The following is a 22,440-nucleotide window of genomic DNA, read 5'->3' on the forward strand; positions in this document are numbered from 1 at the left end:
GTGTATGAGGAATAACATAATAGCTTGATTGATTGCTCTCTTTTCAAGGTAATGATATGCACATGAAATGTTGCATAATCATGTTGATTTTATGTTCACATATCACATTTTTACATAGCATAAATTGCATGATAATTATGATTCATTGCTACTGAGATTTGTATGAAATCTCATTCCTTTATATTCAAACGTTCACCAATTAGGAGTTGGACCAAGCAAGGATAAAACAAAGGAAATCATTTTGGGAGATAATTTGTTGTTCCTCTTTGAAATAATGATGTAATTATTATGAATTATTGTGCATTAATGTAAACTATGTGGAATTATTGTAATATTGACCAAAGTGACTATGCATGTGAATATATTATCAATGATCATGTGTGAATATGGGCTATGTGATTAAAATGGTCATATGGATTGAAAAAGGAAATAACAACCAAGAATGGTAAATACAAGAGGATAAAAGTTAACTTTTTTAGGGTGAAGTTTGACCAATGAAATTTTATGCAATTGGTTGAGTCTTGAGCTGAAATTTGGTAAGCTTATAGATCTTATTTTAGCTTTAAAACAAGTGGTATTTCATTAAATTTAGAGTTTTGTACAAAAAGTTATGCCCTTCCAAAGTTGTGCATAAATCCTTAAAAATTGAAAAATGACCATATAAACAGTACCATTTTGCACGAAATCTAGGATTAATTGATGAGTTTTGGATGCTAATGAGTATTTTTTCCTTAAAGGTGGCACTAAGAGCTTTAAGTAGAACTTGAAATCACTTCATTTTGATTTTTTTAAAAATTAGTTATGAATTAATTTTGGCCTTTATTAGGGTTACAATGAATAGTAACCTGAATTTATGAAATTTTGGAAGTTCAAATTTTTTCAACTTAAGGCCATAAGAAATGGTTCCAATTGAGGTAAAATGAGGTCTAAAAGTAAGGTGTGACAATTATGCCATTTCTCATAACATATTGTCAAGGCATATTCAACATAGAATCCATACAAAATCACATAATTTGCTCAATCATATCATGGCAATATAAATTAAATAACACATACACATTTAAACAAGCAAGAAAGCATTCAAATTATGAGTTTAGTGCTACCTCTAGACTAATTATTCAATTCGGCCTCTTTGGAACAATTGTGCTGCTCTTTGATTTCTTGCAAAATACTAATCAATCAAGCATAAACACATTCCAAATTACCAATAATCTAAGCATAAACACTAACGCACAACATTAAACTTAATTAACCCCTTTTTTTCTTGATTTTTGACGTAATTATTTCTTCTTTGTTTCAATCAATCTCTTAGATCATTCCTACACAATTTTTCATGTAGAATTGAAATATTAAATCAAATTTATCAAAATCACATTTCTTCCCCTTCAATTTGATTAGCCGAATAGGTAGGGTTAGGATTCCAAAATTTTTATTTTTGATTTTAATGATTTTAAACAATTTTTCTTAGTGTTTCTTTACACGAAAACATCTTTCAAACTTATTGGAATCATCAAATCATATGGAAACAATCTCTAACCCTAAGAACTCATTGTCATATCCTAAAAATTTCCACTTGGCTATAAAGGATTAAAAATTGGGATGAGGATTAGTGTAGGGACTAGACAGGGAGATGAAACAACTTTTGATGTAAAACCCCAATAAGGTCCGGGCTGGCATTTTCGTAATGATCGGTCTAGGAAGGGCAAAACGGAAAAATTTGAGAAAAATTTTAGAAAATTTTTGAAAAAAAGGGAAAATTATAAATTGGAAGTTTTGAAAACTCGGTTGAGGCCTGAAAGGTGAAATTACGGTAAAAGCAAATTATTACGAAATTTTCCATAAACAGAGGAAAATTGAAGGAAAATAATTATTTTAAGTAGTTGGAGGCTTCAATAAAATTGGGAGAAAGATGAATAATTCATATAAATATTTATTTTAATTTATAAAATTGGTTTTAGGCCTTAGAAGCTCATGAATTAATTTTAGGGAATTTATTTTCCCTCAGATTTACTAATAGAGGCCTAATCAGAGAAAATTCAAAATAAATACCTAGAGGTGGCAAAAAATTCTGAAAATTTTCAGATCATATTATCATATTAAAAGGTGAATTATCATAGATAGAAATGAATTTTTGGAGGTCTAAAAAAATTATGAAATGTTACTAGTGAACAGTAACCGATAAAGTTTTAAATTGGTTTGAGATAGTGATTTGGTTTGTGGGGCCAATATTGAGCCCAATAAGGGCCCAATTTAGTGCAAATTCCAGACCCTATCAAAATTAATTAAAACAAATGTGAAATTAAGGGATAATTGTGTGGAATAATCTATATTTTGGCCACTTGGGATGATCTGATTATTTTGGCACTTGATGACTACCACATATACCCCTTGAAGTGTCCTAAATCTAGCCAATGGAGATTGGCAAGGGGGCAGATTAGATTTTCTATAAATACCCCCTCATAAAAGACAAAAAAATGTTGGAAAATAGAAAAACAAGGGGAGGTTCTGTCACTTTGTTTCCAACACTCACCAACCAAAATTCTTAGGTGTTTTAGGCAAGGAATTACTCAGTTTTTATTAAGAGAACATCAAGGTATGTTTAAGCGCTCTTATCCCTAAGTTCTACACTATTTTGGTTAGGGTTTTGAGTTACAAAATAAAGGGTCTATGCTGCCAAATTTTTGGTCCATTCTTCTGATGTCATGGAAGGATAGAGACCTTAAATACCAAGTGGAATAGACAAGATTAAGTGGTGTATGGATTGGTTTTTTGAAAAAAATTGCACCTAGGGTTCTATATGTCATTTTTGGCCTAGCACTCTTCATGCTGAAGGGAATTGTTTTGGCTTGATTTGATGATTCCAATGGGTTTAAAACATATTTTTGTCTAGTGATATATGGTGGGAAGTGTTTAAAATTATTAGAATCAAAAATAAAATTTTTGAAAATATATACCCCCTATTCAGCCAGTTACTGTTCATGGGGGAGGAGTTGGATTTTCAAAAATATGATTCCATATTTGGATTCCTCATAAAAAATTGTGTAGAAATGGGTTATGAGGTTATTGATTCTAAATGAGGAATCATTCTGTTAAAAATCAAAGAAAAAAGGGGGGAATTATTGAGTTAAAGTTTAAGAATTATGTTTAAGCTGTTTTGGGATTAATGTGGCCTATGTTTATGCTTGGTTTAATAGGCATTGTGAGGATGAACCAAGAGGAAGCTTTGTTCTTGAAGTAACCAATTGGACAAGTATTAAAAAGGTAGTTTTGAATTATAATTTGATTGTTTATCTTCCTTGTTTGATTTTTTGATTGCTTAGGTTAGAGGAACTTATGTTGTGCTTTTGGTTGATTGATTGATTGAACTTATGCTTTGGCTAAACACATTGTGGTATGCCAATGTGGCAAATGTTAATGTTACTCTCCTTGCATGTTATTGGATATGATTTCCTATGTTTGGGAATATTTTTGAATAGTATAACATGTCACATGTGAACTTACTTCATTTACATGACAATTATAATTCATATGCTACTGAGATTTCTTTGAAATCTCACTCCCCCTATGTTAAATTATGTCTCAAATAGGGAATGATTCATCCGATGCCAAGGGCAAAGAAATGGTTTTGGGATGAAGGAGCAATAGGGAATTCATGACATTTTGAAAAGTGGTGTAATATTTTAATGAGTTTGATGTCAATTTGTAATGGAGCATAAATGTTAATATGATGTAAATTATGTGTATATGACATGTCCTAATGTTAGAAATTTGAATGGTATAATGCCAAAGGGATGTGGATAGAGAAAAAAGGGAAAAGAATTTAAGAAAATAGAGTTAGGGGATAAGAAATACCCTAAAAGAGGCTAAATTTGTGACACATAAAATAATGAGCAATTGTTGGAATTTAAGTATGAAATTTTACAAGCTTATAGATATCATTTTTAGTTTTAAATCAAGTTTTAAAACATTAAAATTGGAGTTTTATGCTAAGAGTTATGCCCTTCTAAAGTTGGGCAAAAATACTAGAAATTCAAAAATTGACCAAATAAACAGTGCATTTTGTCAAATTTTCTGGTGCTTTTCTGCATGGAATTAAGTCCAATGAATACTTTTTCTCTATAGAACTCTCAGCAAGCTTCGTGTGAAAATGGGAACCACCTTTTTTTATTTTTCTAGAATTAGTTATGAATTTTCAAACTTGGCCCAAATTTAGAAGAACAGTATACGGTCAAAATTAAAGGTGAAATTTTGAAACTGAAATTTTTCATCCAAAAACATTGGGAAACATGTTATCATGGTTCCAATTGATGTATAATGGGATATTAAAGGAGGTGTGACACTCATAGTGGCTAAATAGGGTCTGTATAATCCTAACTTTTTTTTTCCAAAATTTAATCCAAACATCAATTAAACATGTAATTTTAAGCTTATATTCATGGTTTCTATCCTTCCCTAATGCTTCCTTACGGTGACTGAAATCGGACAGCATTGCACCTTGGGATTTGTCATGAAATTTCAACTAAAATAACCCTTAAATCTAGCCCAAATCAAGTTTAGACATACCTTAATAGATCCTAACTTGAAGCTTGATAGCTTTCCTTGAATTTGGAGGGTTTTAGATGCTGTTTAGAGGTAAGTTTTCAATTTGGCAGAATTTCCCCTAATTTTTTTATTTTGGCCATATTAAGAGCAATTAGGGAGGGTATTTATAGAGTACCAGATCTGACCCTCTCCCCTCCATTACAACACCATTTTCTGCCACCTAAGGGGTCATGTGTCTCTCATCACATGCCTAAAATTTTCAATCAAGCCAAGTGTCCTTCTTTTTTATTTTCTTTTGGTTTTTGGGCTTGAATTGGGCTTAATCTCTTTGGTAAAAAGGAGTGTGGGCTGTACAAAATTTCTAGGGCCCTCTTTGCCTAATATGAAGCCCAGAACTAATTTAAAAAGAGAAAAGAAGTGTGGCATGATCATAAATATTAATTTCTAATCAAAACTCACTATTTTGGTTCTTATTTTCAAAAATAATTCTGGGCCTCCAAAATTTGTTTCTCTCCATCAAAAACTCCTTTTTAATATAGGAAAGCCCCTAAAAATTTTGAAATTTATCTCAACCTCTAACTATTTACTTTGAATTTTCTCCGAAATAGGGCTTTACTGATAAAGTTTTGATAATAAATATTCTAAAACTAATTCCTGCAACTCCAGGGCCTGGAATCAATTTTTATAAATTCAAATAAATTCTTAAATAATTTTCTCATATTTTTACAGGAATTATTAAGGCCTCTACATATTTAAAATAATTATTTTTGCCCAATTTTTACTATTTTTCTCCAAAAACCTCTATTTTTAGGAAATTCTGTAATAAGTTATTTCTTGCCATTTCCACCTTCAAGGCCTCAATTGAGGTTTCAAAACCTCTAATTTACCATTTTATGATTTTTGGAGAATTGTTTTAGAATTTTTCTCAAATTTTTCTATTTTGCCATTCCTAGACCGGTAATTTCAAAAATATCAGTTTAGACCCTTTCTGGATTTTATGTTATGCCTGGCTTCGTCAGTTGGTCTTCTTTTCCTATTGGCCCTTGACTTAATCTTTTATACCCATTATCAAGGTTAAATTTTATGGAATGTGATAGATAGTAGAAGAGCTAAGGATCAGGTTGAGAGGATTTAGGGTTGAGAAATGAGCATAAAGTGATCAACGATGTCCCTTCAAGCCAAACTTCATTAGTATTAGGCTTAAGAAGTCAAATCTTGGGTGGAAATTGGGTTTTGGGTCGATTTTTGTAACAATCCGAATTAAAACTGCAAATTTGGAGAATTTGCAATTTTGCCATGGCCAAAGTGCATTTTGGTGGTGAATTGCACATTTCAGCACTCAAACACAACATTTTACTTTGGTCCTTTTTTGTCATTTTAAAAATATTTAATTAAACTTCATTTTCTCCCAAATCTTCCCACGAAATAAATCAAGAGATGTAGTTTCTACAAAATAAATTAAGAGGTGTAGTTTCAAATATTCCCAAAATAATAACTAAGAAGGAAACATAAAATTATGGACAAAATGTCCTTTTCAACTCTAAATGAAATTCCGACCTGGAACTCAAATAAATCGCAAATTAATCAATAAAGGACCATTAAATTTGATAAAAGTCCACAAAATGATATGAAACAACACTACAAAATATATAGGGACCTATCAAATAGTGTAATATATGCATTATGAATGAGAAAAGAGAGGGGGAGAAAGAGGTAACTGGAGAACCTAATGGTTATGAGAATTCCCAACACATGGAGGGAGCTTCTTTATATAGAGAATATCTTGAGAAGACAAAATATCAATATCTATATCCATTAAAGATATAACATCCTATCCACCAACAAATTTGTTGTAATAATATCTTTGCTATCTTAATTAATAAGATAATGTTTATTGTGATACTCAGTGTTCACACTATCAAATGGAGGGATTAACTACTTATTTAATCTTCTCATATTATTATAATTTAAACATTTTTAAATTTAATCATATAAATATGGTATGTAGATTATTGGGCTTATTGGATTTATATTATATTTAATATGAGAAAATCTCTTTATTTCAACCCCCATCAAAAGGGATCCAAAGCCTAATATCTTCCACTTACACTTGATGGATCTACTATTGTGCAATTATCATATCTCCCTTATTTCATGCTTAGTACCGTTCCATGACAACATGGGTATGATGTCTTCACTTTAGATGTTCATATACTAGAAATTCCCTAAAGGGAACCAACACATCAAAACATCCTCTCCGTTCCTACATTTTGATTCTCCATGGTTCCTCAAATATCTTACATTTACCGATACTCATTACTCACTACACATCTAATCCCTCTCAACTTAGTTTCTACTTCACTAAAAAAAAAAAAAGAAGAAGAAGAAGCAATCACTACCAAAATTTGTAACGGATTTTTATTTTGTCACTAAGATTGAAGACCAAATTTTTCTATTCACATAATTAGTGATGGAATTCCATCAATTGTCCATCACTCATTCTGTTACGAAAGGATTAAGATGGAATTTTTGTGTCAATAATTTTTATCATTGATTTCGTCACAAAATTTTTAGTAATGGAATTAGGTACGCAAAAATTTGTTGCTATTCCATTGCTAAAATGGTTGCCACGAACTTTTTTCATGGCTAATCGAATTCCATTGCAATTTCATAACTAATTTCAACTTTTATTATTTTAAATTATAACTCAACAACTATTTATATATTATAACTTCTAGCAATTCATGCCATTTCAACATATTTTCCAAAATATTTAGCATACTTTTTGGATTGAATTGTGCATACTTTGATTACATACATAGCAAAATGTGCTTTTTGCTGCTCAAGCTTAGCTCATAAGGTTATTGATATGAGTGTGGATAATTTGCTTTATTCTGAGTTGTTGTGAATCTTGTGAACCTTTTTCATTGAAGTAAGTGTTCTAGACTCAATGTTGGAAGCATATGAAGAGCCATTTGAAGCGTTCGAATAAAGCATGCCTAGGAAGCATGGAAAGCATATTGAATGTCAAGCCTTAAAAATTTAGGAGGGGCTGGCTCAGAACATAATCATGTGTTCTAATTTTAAAATATTTACATTTAATAGAATTTAATTATAAATTTACATTAAACAAAAAAAGACACATGGCCATTTGTAATTAGAGAATTTGACATGAAGGTTTTCGGGCATACCTGGAGTCTGCAATAAAGTCAGGTTGCCACGCGGAGATCCCATCACGGTGACGGAGTCGGATTTGGGAAACACAGCAAATACACTGAAGTAAGGGAAGATGAGGAAGAGTGAACTAAGAGAGGAGAAAGGGAGTCTGGAGCACGAAAAAAGGATTCCACGTTATGGCCCTTTTTCTCTGGAAAAAACCGTTTTTTAACTCCCCCTTTTTCAAATAAAAAACCGTCTCCTCCCACCTGCAACCGTTCCCTCCTTTTTGCATATTATGTAAAACGGCTAAAATTACAAGTAAGGACCCATATATTTTATAATTTACACCAGGACCCCTAATGATAAATGGGCTTGGGTCCAATCCACCAAGGGTGGACTGGCCCATTTTCTTACATCTCCCACTCACACTTGGTGGATTAGATGTCGCGGGTCTAGTCTCTTCACCTTCCCTCAATTTCATACTTAGTGCTTTGCCGTGACCGCGTGGGCATGACGTCTTCGCTTGGGTCCTTGTACTAGAAATCCCTTTTAAAGGATCAGCACAAGTCACCCTCTCCATTGTGTAGCTTGAATTTTAAAATTATGCCTCAGATGTCCTAGATTTACTTATATACACTTTTTCATGGTAAATCTAATCCCTCTCGAGTCAATAGTTGACTCAGATTACCTTTCTCTGATGTCTAGTATCCACACTTATGACCACAAAATGTCATAAGGGACATGTCACAGACACTAGCATAGGTGTGTATATCACAGTCAATCTTCCTTTCGCCCAAATATCACTTTGAAATGAATCAGTCGCTTTCTTAGCATACTACCTTAGATCGCATCAATCATGACCATAGGACATATGCCAAAGTAGCAGTCACTGAAACATATCTTCATGATATTGTCAAAGTCAAAGGACACCAATAGGAGGATAATTCCTCCCTGGAACTCACACAGCAATGAAGCAGGGATCTTTCACTTGCTTCCCTTTTGCGGTTCTCTCAGCACATGTGGTATGAAACACATGCTACGGTGTTACTCTTTTACTATAAGAGCGTATGTCGATTTAGATTTATTATCAACACCGTACAGACTTAGGTCCAGACACACTCAGTATCTAAACCCAAATTCTTCAACTTTGCTCATTGTTATGACGTCGACGTTGAAGAGTTTGTTGTCTGGCTACAGGTATTATGGAAGTGGGATTCCAAACTTCGATCCAGCTTTATCAACGTGGATCTCATCTTGACTTGCTACACTTTAGTCAAGGCGACATAAAGTTTGTGTTTCTTCTCTACCATATCAGCATTCATTGCTGCTTTACTGGTGAACACAAAGGTCTCATCTTTGTTCACTCCACTTGAGTGTCAAAGGCGGTTGCCCGTGTGAGAGAGCCAACCTTTTTAACCTATACGACATACTAGACATTGTATACTTTCAGACAGACACATAAAGTGAAAACGAAATATAATTTCATTAGTGAAGCATTCATATTACACTTTATGTATGCCAAGGGCTTGTACATGTTCTTTAAAAACTTTTTCGCCTATTGGCTTTGTCAGAGGATCTGCTACCATACATTTGGTTGAAATGTATTGTACAGTAACAATCTTTTGTGCTATGTAATCTCTAACAAAATTATACTTGATGTCAATGTGCTTGGTTTTGCTGTGATACTTAGGATCTTTAGTATAGGCTATGGCTGCAGTATTGTCACAGTATACCATCACCGGATTGGTACTCTCATTTCCAAATCCAAGGTGTTCTATAAATCTCTTCAGCCATAAAGCCTCTTGCACTGCTGCAGTGCATGCCACAAACTCAGCTTCCATTGAATGTAAGGCAATGCACGTTTGCTTCTTGCTACTCCAACATATGGCGCCATTGTTGAGCAAGAAGGTATAACCTGAAGTTGACCTTCGTTCTTCTTCATCTCCGCCTACATCAGCATCGGAGTACCCAACAAGACGCAGGTCACCTCCTTCATAGCACAGTGCATAATTGGAAGTGCCCTTTAAGTATCTCAAGATCCTCTTCACTGCTTTCCAATGCTTTTCACCGGGGTTAGACTGGAATCTGCTCACCAGTCCCACTGCATAACAGATGTCTGGTCTTGTACACATCATTGCATACATCAGACTACCAACAGCACTGGCATATGGAACTCTTTCCATCTTCTTTTTATCAGATTCGGTTTTGGGACACATGTCAGAACTCAAAGCCACTCCAGTGGCAACGGGTGTACTCATGGGATTGCAGTCTTTCATGTTGAATCGCTCAAGAATCTTGTTGATATAATTCTCTTGTGAAAGAGAAAGGATTCGCTTTGAACGATTTCTTTGGATCTTAACTCCAAGTATATACTCTGCTTCACCCATGTCTTTCATTTCAAAATTCGACGAAAGCCATTCTTTAATAGCCACCACCGAATCTAGACAATTTCCGGCTAATAGTATATCGTCTACATATAAGGATAATATGACAAAATTACCCTCAAACCGCTTAATGTAGACGCAGTGGTCTTCCTCTATCATTTGGAAGTCATATGAGGTTATTGCTTTGTGAAACCTCAAATACCACTGTCTGGATGACTGTTTCAATCCATAAATGGATCTTTTGAGTTTACAAACTTTACTTTCCTTTCCATTTTCAATGAAACCTAATGGTTGTTCCATATAGATTTCTTCATCCAGATCACCATTCAGAAATGCGGTTTTTACATCCATCTGATGTAATTCTAAATCTAAACTGTTTACTATTGCCAGAATAAGTCTAATAGAATTGAAACGCACAACAGGTGAGAATGTATCTTCATAATCTATTCCTTCCTGTTGTGTGTACCCCTTTGCCACTAATCGAGCCTTGTATTTGTCAATTGATCCATCCACTTTTCTTTTAATTTTGAGAACCCACTTGTTCCCAATGGCTTTACGCCCTTTTGGAAGATCAACTAACCCCCAAACTTGGTTCTTTTTCATTGAGTCCATTTCTTCTTCCATAGCTTTCATCCATTCATCTTTTGCAGGACCTGACAAGGCTTCTCGTACAGAACGGGGCTCATCATCCCCTTCTGGAGTAACTAAGAGAGATTCGCCTTCTATTTGAAAGCGTCTTTTGGGAACACTTTCCCTGTTACTCCTTCTGACGGGAGCTATTTGCTTATCTTTCTTTCTTTGTTCAGGTCTTGGTGTTGACCTTTCTTGGCTCCCACTCAGATTGACACACCTAGACGATTCTGGTCTGTCAATTTGTTCTGCACTGACTTGCTCCTGTGTCTCATAAAGAGATACAGTACGGTCAACATCTCCTCTATTAGGAAATTCAGTCTCAATGAATGTGACATCTCTTGATTCCATTTCAGTCACTGTTCCATCTTCGTTTTCACCTATGAAAACGTATCCTTTAGATTGTTCAGAGTACCTTATAAAGATACACTTCTTTCCTCTAGGACCCAATTTCCCATGCTTGTGGGAATTATCATGAACATATGCCGCTGACCCCCAGGGTCTTAGGACACTTAGATCCGGTTTGCGTTTTGTCCATAATTCATAGGGTGTGGAAGCGACTGATTTTGAGGGCACACAGTTAAGTATGAAGGTTGCCGTTAACAAAGCATCGCCCCAATATGAAATTGGTAGGTTTGCTTGAGCCATCATAGACCTAACCATGTCTAGAAGAGTTCTATTCCTCCTCTCAGCCACTCCATTCTGTTGTGGAGTGCCAGGGATAGTCAGTTGTCTAATTATCCCTTTTTCTTCACAGAGCTGTTTAAATTGATCAGATAAATATTCACGACCTCGATCAGTACGTAATGCTTTAATTTTACTGTCCATTTGATTCTCTACCTCATTTATGTATCGTATAAAGCACTCAAGTGCTTCAGACTTATGCGAGATCAAATAGACATGACCATATCGTGAAAAATCGTCAATAAAGGTAATAAAATACCAAGCTCCGTGTCTCGCCCTCACACTCATCGGACCACAGATATCAGAATGGATTAATTGCAATGGATTTTCAGCTCTTGTTCCCTTACCGAAAGGTTTTCTAGTTGCCTTACCAGCTAGACAATTTTCACATAAGGACATTTCCATGTTAGGGATTGCGCCCAACATTCCTTCTTTTGACAGTTTAATCATTCTATTTTGATTAATATGTCCTAGTCTAGCATGCCAGATATTCATATCAGGATTGCTTGAAGAAATAGCAAAACAATCATGAGCGATAAAACCAAAAGCAAGATCCATAACAAAAAATTTCTGGAATCTGAATGCTGAACCATAAAATTCAGAGTTGAAGGAAATGTCTGCAACTTTATCATGAAAATAAACATTAAACCCAAAGTCTACTAAGCAAATAACAGAAATTAAATTCCGTCGGATGTCGGAGCATGAAGCACATCATGGAGTATCAAGGTCTTTCCACCACGCAAAGCAAGCTTGCAGGTGCCAATGCCTCGAACCTCGATTCTCGCATTGTTCCCAACATAAAGCCACTTGCTTTGATACGGCAACCGACGGTATTCCACGAAGGATCCCCGATCCCTGCTTACGTGGTCTGTGGAGCCTGAGTCTATAATCCAAGAAGAAGAAACAGGTTCTGTTAGAAAAACAGTACTAGAAACATATGAAACATGTGAATTCACATAATTCACTAATACCTTTTCGCTTTCAGCCTGTTTGGAACAGTCACGTGCGAAATGGCCCATTTGTTGGCAGGCGAAGCATTTGACCTTCTTCAGGTCTAGCTTCTTCTTCCCGCCTTTCTTTCCCTTCTTCTTAAATTGTTTCTTGCCCTTTTTGAATTGAGGACCGCCCTTCTTCCCTTTCTTTTGGGGCTTCTTGCCCTTTTTGAAATTGGGCTTAGATTGGGAAGTACCAGCATCCTCAGCTAAATAAGTTTGTCCAGAGCTCTTGTAAGCCTCTAGACGTTCATCTTCCAGCTCCAGATGCTTAGCTACATCATTAAAAGTGATGATGTTTTCATTGTGGGTTAGGTTGACTTTCATGTGCTCCCAACTTGCAGGGAGTGACCTGATGACAGCCTGCACTTGCTGTTCATCAGACAGATTATGTCCAGCTTCCTTCAGTTCCCGGATCATATTGGCCATCTCTCTCAGATGTTGCTTCATAGGATTGTTTGGCTTGAGCTTATAGGTATCGAACTTAATCGTCAACCTCCTAAGCTTGGTCGTAGAGACACCGCCAAACTTATCCTTTAATGCTATCCACATGGCCTGTGCAGTTTTATACGACTCAAACTCGCACATCAGGTCGTCAGCCATGGAGCTCAAAAGTGTGATTCTTGCTATGCTATTCTTCTTTTTCCAGGTTAGATATGCCTCTTGGTCTCTCCTGTGCTGGGCCGTGTTGCCAGCTTCAGGTTCAACCATAGCAGTGGTGAGAGGCTCTATCGCATCCTGTTCTTCTAGGATATACTGGACCTTTCGGTGCCAGATGTCCTAGTTGTCCCCGTTAAGCTTTTCTCCCTTGTTCAATTCAGCAATTATGTTCTTGGTTGCCATTCTTAGTTCTGTGACAAATCTATCCCACATTAATCTATGTTCTCTTTAAAGAGAACCGAACCAAAGAACATTTCAGTTATATAGCACAATGAAGTATACAATGTAATGTGCCTATATTATCCTTAATCAGTAAATAATGAAATTACTAGATCCATGATCAGGAGAATACGTTTGTACCTCCCATCACACAGATACTAGCAACAACCATCATGTCCTATCAAGGATTTTATATAAGCACTTTAAAAAAAAATGTAACCTTTAGAAGTCTTATCTTCTAAAAGCTCCCACTTATAAAAGGCATACACATGATATTCACAAATAATCATACAACAATAATTCAAGTAATTTCAATAAATGAAATAACATACTTAGTCTGTTTACAATGCATGAAATCACAAATTCAAGGCGAATACAAATATTACATCATTTGATATGAACATAAATGTAATCAAGCATTGCTTTTCTTAGGCTTCTAAGTTTGCGCGTTTTGTTCATAAAAGAGGACACTAGCTCTATGGCCCAAATCCAGTAAGACTTTCTTATGGGTTTGCCTTTAGGTCCGCCTCTAACTCTTATTGCTCTTATGTACTCCATTATGACTCTTAGGTAGAATTCTGTATTCTTCTTATCGGTCATGTAATGGACGTAGCTAGCGAGCACACCATTGATTCCTTTTATATTTGTCAGTTTTGCTGCATCTGTCTCAGCTATACTCATAGCTAACGCGGGGTCAAAGGTTGGTTCACCTCTTCTCCTTCCTCAACTTCAATTTCATTAGGGAGATCTAGTGAATCTTTATGACTAATTGAGGTGCGATAGGGAGGGGTTCAGTGGGGAACATAGTTTCCGACTCAGGTCCGGAATCCACTAACTCCTCTGGGTCTTCTTGAGGAACCTCTTCAGGGTCCTCCTCAGGATCCTCATCCTCAGGTTCATATTCTGGAATTCCATCACCTAAGAATGAATATTCCAATGAACCATGATCGGTATTTTCAGTGCTACTAGAAGCCTCTTGCTCCATTTTCACCTAGAACAAAATAATATAAATTATTTTGAATATTCTGGAATTATTTCCGCATGAAAATACCAAAAATACACTGAAAATACTCACAAATAGACCCTTAATTGTCTCCAAAATTATCAAATTATATATCAAAATGAAGATCTTGATTTAAGGGATTTTTAGAGACAAACCGCACCTCAAACGGACCCTCCACGCGCCTACACGCGCCCCTAGAAGGAAAAATTAGCGAAAAACTGGGAAAAAAATTTTCCCACTCGCATAGTCGGCGCGTGTAATACACGCGCCTCCCTGCAGCTCGCCGCCGGTGACACGCGCCGAACCGGCGGCGTCCACGCGCCACGACCTGTCAGATGGTGGGCCCTACGTGTCCAGATGGCACGCCACGTGGCGGCACGCGCCACGTGGCAGTTCTGCTCCATTTTTTTTTTTGGGCACTAAAATGGTTTTTTTTTTTTGCTGTTTGGACTCGGCCCATGTCTGCCCCCAACCAAAAAAAACTTTTTTTTTTTTTTTGGGGCGGTTTTTTTTTTTTTTTAAGGAGGGCCAAAACGACGCCGTTTTGGCCCTGGAGGTTATCTTCAACCTCCAGCCGGGTCGACTTGACCCGGCTTCTGCAACCGGGTCGGGTCGACGGACCCGTCCCGATTTCTTCTCTCCTCCGTATCTCCGCCGTCCGGTGTCCGTTTTTAGTGTACTTTATGTCATTTTCTTCGTTTTTTCGAGCTCTACGCAATGGGATAAATTTTGAAGCCTAAAAACATGATTTTAAGCAACCCAAAAACGAACAAGCGTACGGCCAAAAAAATATACTGTATAAAACGATTTTCACAGAGGCAGAGAAGCAATCCAATATGTCTAAACATAAATATAAGACACAAAAACTATCATATTGGAAGTAAAATAGAGGATTTGCATAATATATTGAAGCAAATCACTTAAGGTGTACTGAAATGCCAAACCGTAAAAACGAATACGCAGAAGAACTCGGGCAGCGGAAGAAGAAAAGAAAAAATATAAACCTGGGCTCTGATACCAATGAAGGTTTTCGGGCATACCTGGAGTCTGCAATAAAGTCAGGTTGCCACGCGGAGATCCCATCACGGTGACGGAGTCGGATTTGGGAAACACAGCAAATACACTGAAGTAAGGGAAGATGAGGAAGAGTGAACTAAGAGAGGAGAAAGGGAGTCTGGAGCACGAAAAAAGGATTCCACGTTATGGCCCTTTTTCTCTGGAAAAAACCGTTTTTTAACTCCCCCTTTTTTCAAATAAAAAACCGTCTCCTCCCACCTGCAACCGTTCCCTCCTTTTTGCATATTATGTAAAACGGCTAAAATTACAAGTAAGGACCCATATATTTTATAATTTACACCAGGACCCCTAATGATAAATGGGCTTGGGTCCAATCCCCCAAGGGTGGACTGGCCCATTTTCTTACATGACATAATTGATATAAGTTTTTTCTATAAATAAATTATATAAATAACATAAATACATACCAACTAACACATGCAATGAAAGAAAGGAAAAACATAAACAGTATAATATATATATTTATATGACACATAAATATGAGTTAGTAACCTTAAATGATAACATAAATAAAACAAAAAAAAATACAACATAAATACCAAATGAAAATGATACATAAATTATATCAATTATAAAACAACGTAACATTTCACATAAATACATATAATGTAAAATAAAAGATAACACATAAATATATAATGTAATAACAAAATTAAAATGTATAGAGAATAACAGTAAAATAATATAAAACAACAACATAATATGTAGCAAATGTATAAAATTAAAATTACAAATGATAATTGTGTAAGAAGATAATTGAGTGAAGGAAGCTAATATAAGGCACCACTATATACCACATGAACGCATTATCCTACAAATTAAAGAGCTTATATACATCAAATTTTCAGACCAAAATCATATTGACAACATGTTATCAAACTTAGAAATTAGAGTGTAGAAAAGAGAATAGCAAGATAAGAAATTGAGAGAGAAAGTAAGGGAAAATTTCTCATTCACTTATGAGTACCAATTCTTTATATATGACCTTTATTTTTAGGCTTCCAACCATTGAAGCTAACCCTAATATGTTACAAAGAAATAAAGAGGAATGTAATGGCATTATTCATTGCGGAGTTTGAATTGAGCACATTCAAAACTAAAGAATCTTAATAGTCACAACATATAGTATTTGCGCAGCGGAGTGGCCATACTATAAGATAAACATTTATATGCATATGCGTCCACTAGCTAAGGATAATCATGCATCTTTGTTTTCTGAAAAAAAAAGGGAGGATAAATAGTTTGCCCCAATGATAAAGGGCACCATAATCTTTACTTATCGTAACAAAATATATTACAAAAGACTGCCAACGGGTAAAATTAGCGTAGGGTAGCTTTTCCCCTCGGAAAACCTCCTCTCTAGATTGTTAGGTGAGACTCAATCTGTAGTGATGCTTGCAATACAATTTTTTTGGCCTGAGACTCAATTATCACTATTACTATTACCACCAACGCGACAAGTTAAATTTGGTTTATTATTAACTTTTGGTCGCCCGTAATACTAATTTTGTTGCTGGTCATACAGGTTGTTGTATCCTTCTAATTTGATAGTTAATTAGAGTGTCTATAGTATTTGAGTTTGAAGTCTCCAGGGTCAACCTGTGTACTCTTAGCTGGCGTCTATTTTGTGAAATCATATTATGTGTTCTATATTATTTCTGCGGTCCTTTTATGTTGAACTAGCATTTTGTTAATATATTTGATCATTTTAGTTAAAAGAAAAAAAAAAGTTTCAGTTTAATTTTACTGATCACTTGGATCTTTATTTTCTAAGTCGATTTTATTCCCATTTTTAGTTAAATTAATTTAAATTTAACATGCTATTATATGCAAATGCAAATCTGTTTACAAATTGTCTAATTGATAGATCACGTCGGTAAGAAGCATAAAATAAGAAAAAACTGACATGCATATGGGGCAAAAATATATAGCTACATTAATAAAAGTGGTTTGATCATACAGATCAAAAATAGGATTATTCCAAACTCAAATTATCAAATTATTACAACACTCTACTGAACTTCCATATCAAAAGTTTCTTTCACATAAACGCAATATAACTAGAAAGACAACCAAAAAAAGAAAAGGAAAGAAAAGAGAGAAGCAATTAACGTATAACTTAGGTGTATACAGGCGGAGGCACTGGCATATCCTTTACGATGCCACATTTCAACACGAAATCTGGAAGGTTGTACTCATCTCTCAAAGATTTGTTTTCCGACAAATTGCTGATGTAGAGCTGTTGTCCCAGGTAGCGATTCTCAGCAATCTCCGACCTGAAATTCCACATTCCTGCGTTGTCGAATGTCAACAATATAGCCGCCCAAGATTTGGGGAACACTTGAACAGTGTGCCTACTCAAAGCATCCAGAAGGTTATAGTTCTTCCTCTTATCTGCGCTCCACTTTCCAGGCTCAATCCTGCAAAATCCAACAAGAGAAAAACAAAAAATTCGTCATGTGGTACAAGGGATGATAACATCACTAATGCATACGAAGGGTTTAACGAAACACTAACGCGACAGCAAAGAAGGAATAACCATCCAGGTTATATGATTGGACGCTCTTCTCATGATTCTCGATAATGATCTCAACAAACTCACGGAATGTGATGTTCAACACATTAGGCCCCTCAACCACATTTTCCAAACTGGCTGGTGGCTGATCAGGCATAGTGTTATATTTGAACACCTTATCAACAATTCCATAGTATTCTGCAAGCTTCATGGGTGTCTCAGGATCAACATGAGACACACCGTTTATCGCGTAACGAAGCTTCCCCTGTCCCCTACTAACTGAATGAACCAACCTAACTGTGCGAGCAATAGGAATCTGACCATATTTGTAAGAACCTTGTGGGTTAGGTCTGGCTGCGCTAGCCGTAAGGTTCCAACGGAAAGAGCGAAACTGGTTAAGAGACCAAGCCCAACCCACTGGTGCTTCAGGTAGGTCAGGTGAAGCTGGGCCTTTTCCATTTTCATAGCGAATAATGCCTTTACCAACAACGACAGTTTTAGAGAATCTTGTGGAAGCCACGACGTAATAGTCTTTAGGTTCTTTATCGGCAGTGACGAGTACTGTAAGGCACTGCCCAACATGGACATCAAGTGAATCGTACATGTTTTGAACAGTGTGAGATCCTTCCATTTCCACAAGCTTCATGGGATGGTTTTGGACTCTGAAGTTGAGCGAATTCTTAATCCCTACATTGCAAACTCTATACTTATAGGTCTTTCCAGGCTTGATTGTGAAGAGTGGTTCGTCTTTGCCATCTCCTTTCGCTGATTTGCCATTGATGAGAACCCCATCTGGTCTTCCAATAGATCGGCCACTGTCCAAGAACTTTCTAAGAGTTGCATGGCTCTTTGTGTGCCAATCACCAATTAGAAAATCAAACTCATCTTCTGGATCTGGGTAAGGAACAGGGATCAACAAACGGCTGAACACGCGAATCGGGCCGAAACCGCCGGCGGCTCGGTGTAAAGCTGTGGTGGGGAAGTAGAAGAAAGTTCCGATCTGGTCCTTAATCTGGAAGTGGTAAGTGAAGTTTGTTCCAGGAGGGATAGGACATTGGGCTCCTGGTGTACCATCTTGCCACGAATTCTTCCTGTGTTGGACGCCTTGGAAGGTGAAAAGAATTGGCTCCTCAAGCTTGTTGAAGACATTGATGACGAAATTGTTATTGGATGAACCATTGACGAGAGGTCCAGGGAATTTGCCATTGATGAGAATAACTTGTTGGGGAACTCCCAGAGGCGAGAGGGTGCCATAGGTGACATCCCATGTATAGAACACGTAAGGGTCTTCACCTTTAACCACTGAGAAAGCTCCAGCCAAAAGGCAAACCAGGAACACAAAAATGATCATCCCACAGGCCATTGTTTCTTGGTTCGTGATAACCTCTGGAGAAAGCAGTTACCCTTTTTTCTCTAATATGCTTCGAATCACTTTCTTCCGATATTAGAATGATGTACTTGTATTGCTCCTACCCTTTTGCCTTTTTGTAATGTGGAAGGAGATTAAATCTTCCTGATGTTCTGACAATTCGCATTTGGCCTAGCGTATATATAATAAGTTTGTTTTAGTAAAAGATAGCAATTTTTTTCCAAACTTAACAGCAAGTTTCAAAGACGTAAATCACTCTCAACTTGAACCACGAATCTAATTTTAGAAAACTGTTATGGCGCAAACTACGCAGACATTAATCTTTAGGCTTTGACAGAGGACTTGGTCACTTAATCATTAAATTTAATTTTATAGACATTATTTAGTTCACTGAAACCATACGCGCAAAAACTCTAAAACAGGCCTTAAACTTGATAGCTCAATTGATAAAAAAGAAAATGAAAAGCGTGATAACCTTCACTAGCGTTAATTGTGGGTGTGATTTATTTTCATCATTTCATTAAATAACTTTTTTAAACCCTTAGTCTAGCTTAGTTATTTAATATTAAGATTTGTCATTATTTTTGTATGTAAATAATTATTCAAAAATTATACGGTAAAAGTAAGTAAAATTTTATGGAGAATACTGAGGTCAATACAATTTTTTGTAAGAGATCCATTGTAAAGTCAATACGGCAAAATTAAACGAAATTTTGATTGAAGGTGTACTTTTTGGAGCCTACTAAAAAAAAATATTTGTCATTCGTAATGGATTTTTAAGATGTATTGCTTGCTTACCGTGGTTCTCAAAAATAAAAATCGTAAAACCTATGGGAAAGTATGACGCAGGATTAGTTATTAGTTTGATCCTTAATATAAAAGTTAGATAACTAATTTGTGAAGATCAAAAAAATTAGCTAAAATTTCACACTTTATTCTGTCCATACACTGTTTATCCGAACTTGGGTCAACTTTGAAAATTCATAACTAATTCTAGAAAAAACAAAACGAGATGGTTCTAATTTTCGCACGAAGCTTGCTAAGAATTTTATAGAGGAAAAATATTCATTAGACTCAATTCCATCCAGAACAGCACCAAAAAATTCAACAAGATGCACTATTTATATGGTTAATTTTTAAATTTTTAAGATTTTAGCCCAACTTTAGAAGGGTATAACTCTTAGCACAAGACTTTAATTTTAATGGTTTACCACTTGTTTTAAAGCTAAAAATGAGATCTATAAGCCTGTAAAATTTTATGCCCAAATTTCAAAAATTCCTTATTATTTTATGTGTCACAAGTTTAGCCTCTTTTAGAGTATTTTTATCCCCTAACTCCCTTTTCTTGAATTTATTTCCCTTTTTCCTCTTTCTACATCCTTTTGACATTATACCATTCAAATTTTCAGCATTAGGGCATGTCATATGGATCTAATTTACATCATGTTATCCTTCATACTTCATCACAAACTTAACATAAAGTTTGACAACACATTACATAATAGTCCAAGTCAATATAATATTCACAGTACTATTTCATCCTAGCACCAATTCCTTGCCTTGATCTATAGATGAGCCATTCCCTATTTGAGACATAATTTAACATAGGAGAAGTGAGATTTTTATGAAATCTCAATAGCATTTGAATTACAATTATCATGCAAATCAAGCTAGTTACAATGTGACATGTTATAGAACTTCAAAACATCCTCAAGTCACATAAAATCATGCTTAGTCTCATGCTAGGAGAGGAACATCAACACTTCCACATTAACACAACTCAATGCTTTTGCCCAAAGCATAAACCAAGGTTATTCAACCAATCAAAATCACAACACAAGTTCTTCAATCCAAGCAAACAACAAATGACATTAAACAAGTAAGAGATACACTACAAAAAAAGCAGTGTTTTGTAGCGGTTATTTTGCAACGGTTATAAATAACCGCTACTAACCCAAGAATTTGCAAAGGTTAAAGAAAACCGCTACAAATATACAACGGTTTGACTCAGAAATTTAAGTTTGCAGTGGTTAATTGTGCATTAGCCGCTATTATAATGAAACTGCAACAAAATAATGGTGCCAACATGGCGGGGACATTTGCAGCGATATTTAACAGCGATTTTGAGGTAAAAACTGCTAGGAAAATTATTGGGTCCGAATTTACAGTGGTTCTAAGTCGCATATTTTGTAGCGGCTCTAATAGAACTGCTGCAAAATATGAGATTTTACAGCAGTTTGTGCAGCGGTTCTGACAAACCGTTGCAAAATCTTCAAAATCTGCAACGGTTTGACAGAACCGCTACAGAAGCGGTTTTGTCGAACTGCTTTTGTAGCGGTTTTTCTGCGAACCACTGCAAATGCTATAGCAATTCACAGACCGTGACAGAAATCGTGGCAAAAGCCGTGGTTTCTGCCTTGGGAGCCTCCCTTGGAGGCCCTTTATATATTTGTATGTGCTTAGTTTTTTTTTTCACTGCATTTGTACTTATCTTGACAAGTTTTAAGGGGAGTCTCACTCTGAAAATCTTTTTCCAGGTTAGTATTTTTAGTATAAGCTAATTAAAATTTGTATATAAAATTTTTTTAATTAAGAATGCATTTTATGTTGTTGTTTAGAAATTATCTGTTTGCATTTGAATATGTTTATTTATTTATCTTTGTATTTTTAACTATCACTGCATAATTAATTTGTTTTTATTTTTGTGTAGTTATAGATTATAAATGTAGTGAATATACGAATTGAATTGGTTAAAGTAATTGTTGATGTAATATTAATTGTAATTAATTTATTATATATATAAAGATTGTTACGTGCATTTTAAGAACTGAACATATAAACTTTTTTAGTGACTGTTATAATTTATTTATTATTTTTTCATTACTGTAGACATTTGTTTTTATATGTTAATGTGATAATTTATATATTTATTTTATAAAAATTTCATTATTTCAATATTGATTTAAATAATTGTTTAACATTAACTATTTATAAATAATTTGAGTTTGTTGTACTTTACATATTGATTTTTACTTATAATAATTATTCATATAAAATTTATAAAAATGTATTTGTTACATAATTATTTAATAATTTGGATTATGTAATTAATTGATTAAATTGGATATTACTTAAATTGTAATTCCGTATTTTTTTAGTATATAGTTATAATTATGTCTCGACGTCATGGAAAGGCACCTATGAAA

At 35.2% G+C, this 22,440-nt stretch overlaps 1 protein-coding gene across 1 annotated transcript; it reads right to left on the bottom strand.

The window, feature by feature from the left end:
* Positions 1–17,469: 17,469 nt before the first annotated feature.
* Positions 17,470–19,228, bottom strand: LOC114754443 (L-ascorbate oxidase homolog). Its single transcript, XM_028943202.1, has 2 exons — positions 17,868–19,228; positions 17,470–17,770 (listed from the first exon to the last, which is right to left on the bottom strand). Exons 1-2 carry the CDS (start codon positions 19,226–19,228, stop codon positions 17,470–17,472), a joined length of 1,662 nt encoding a protein of 553 aa, XP_028799035.1.
* Between the last annotated feature and the right edge of the window lie 3,212 nt (positions 19,229–22,440).

The sequence above is a fragment of the Neltuma alba genome, unplaced genomic scaffold, assembly GCF_004799145.2.
Source record: "Neltuma alba isolate B1F8T4 unplaced genomic scaffold, ASM479914v2 tig00010141_pilon, whole genome shotgun sequence".
NCBI classification, from domain to species: domain Eukaryota; kingdom Viridiplantae; phylum Streptophyta; class Magnoliopsida; order Fabales; family Fabaceae; genus Neltuma; species Neltuma alba.

Excerpts from the sequence above, each read along its gene's own strand:
- LOC114754443 (XM_028943202.1), bottom strand. The coding sequence starts at position 19,228 with ATGGCCTGTGGGATGATCATTTTTGTGTTCCTGGTTTGCCTTTTGGCT. Across the intron at positions 17,771-17,867 it reads TATTCCTTCTTTGCTGTCGC|GATTGAGCCTGGAAAGTGGA; the intron begins GTTAGTGTTTCG and ends TGGATTTTGCAG.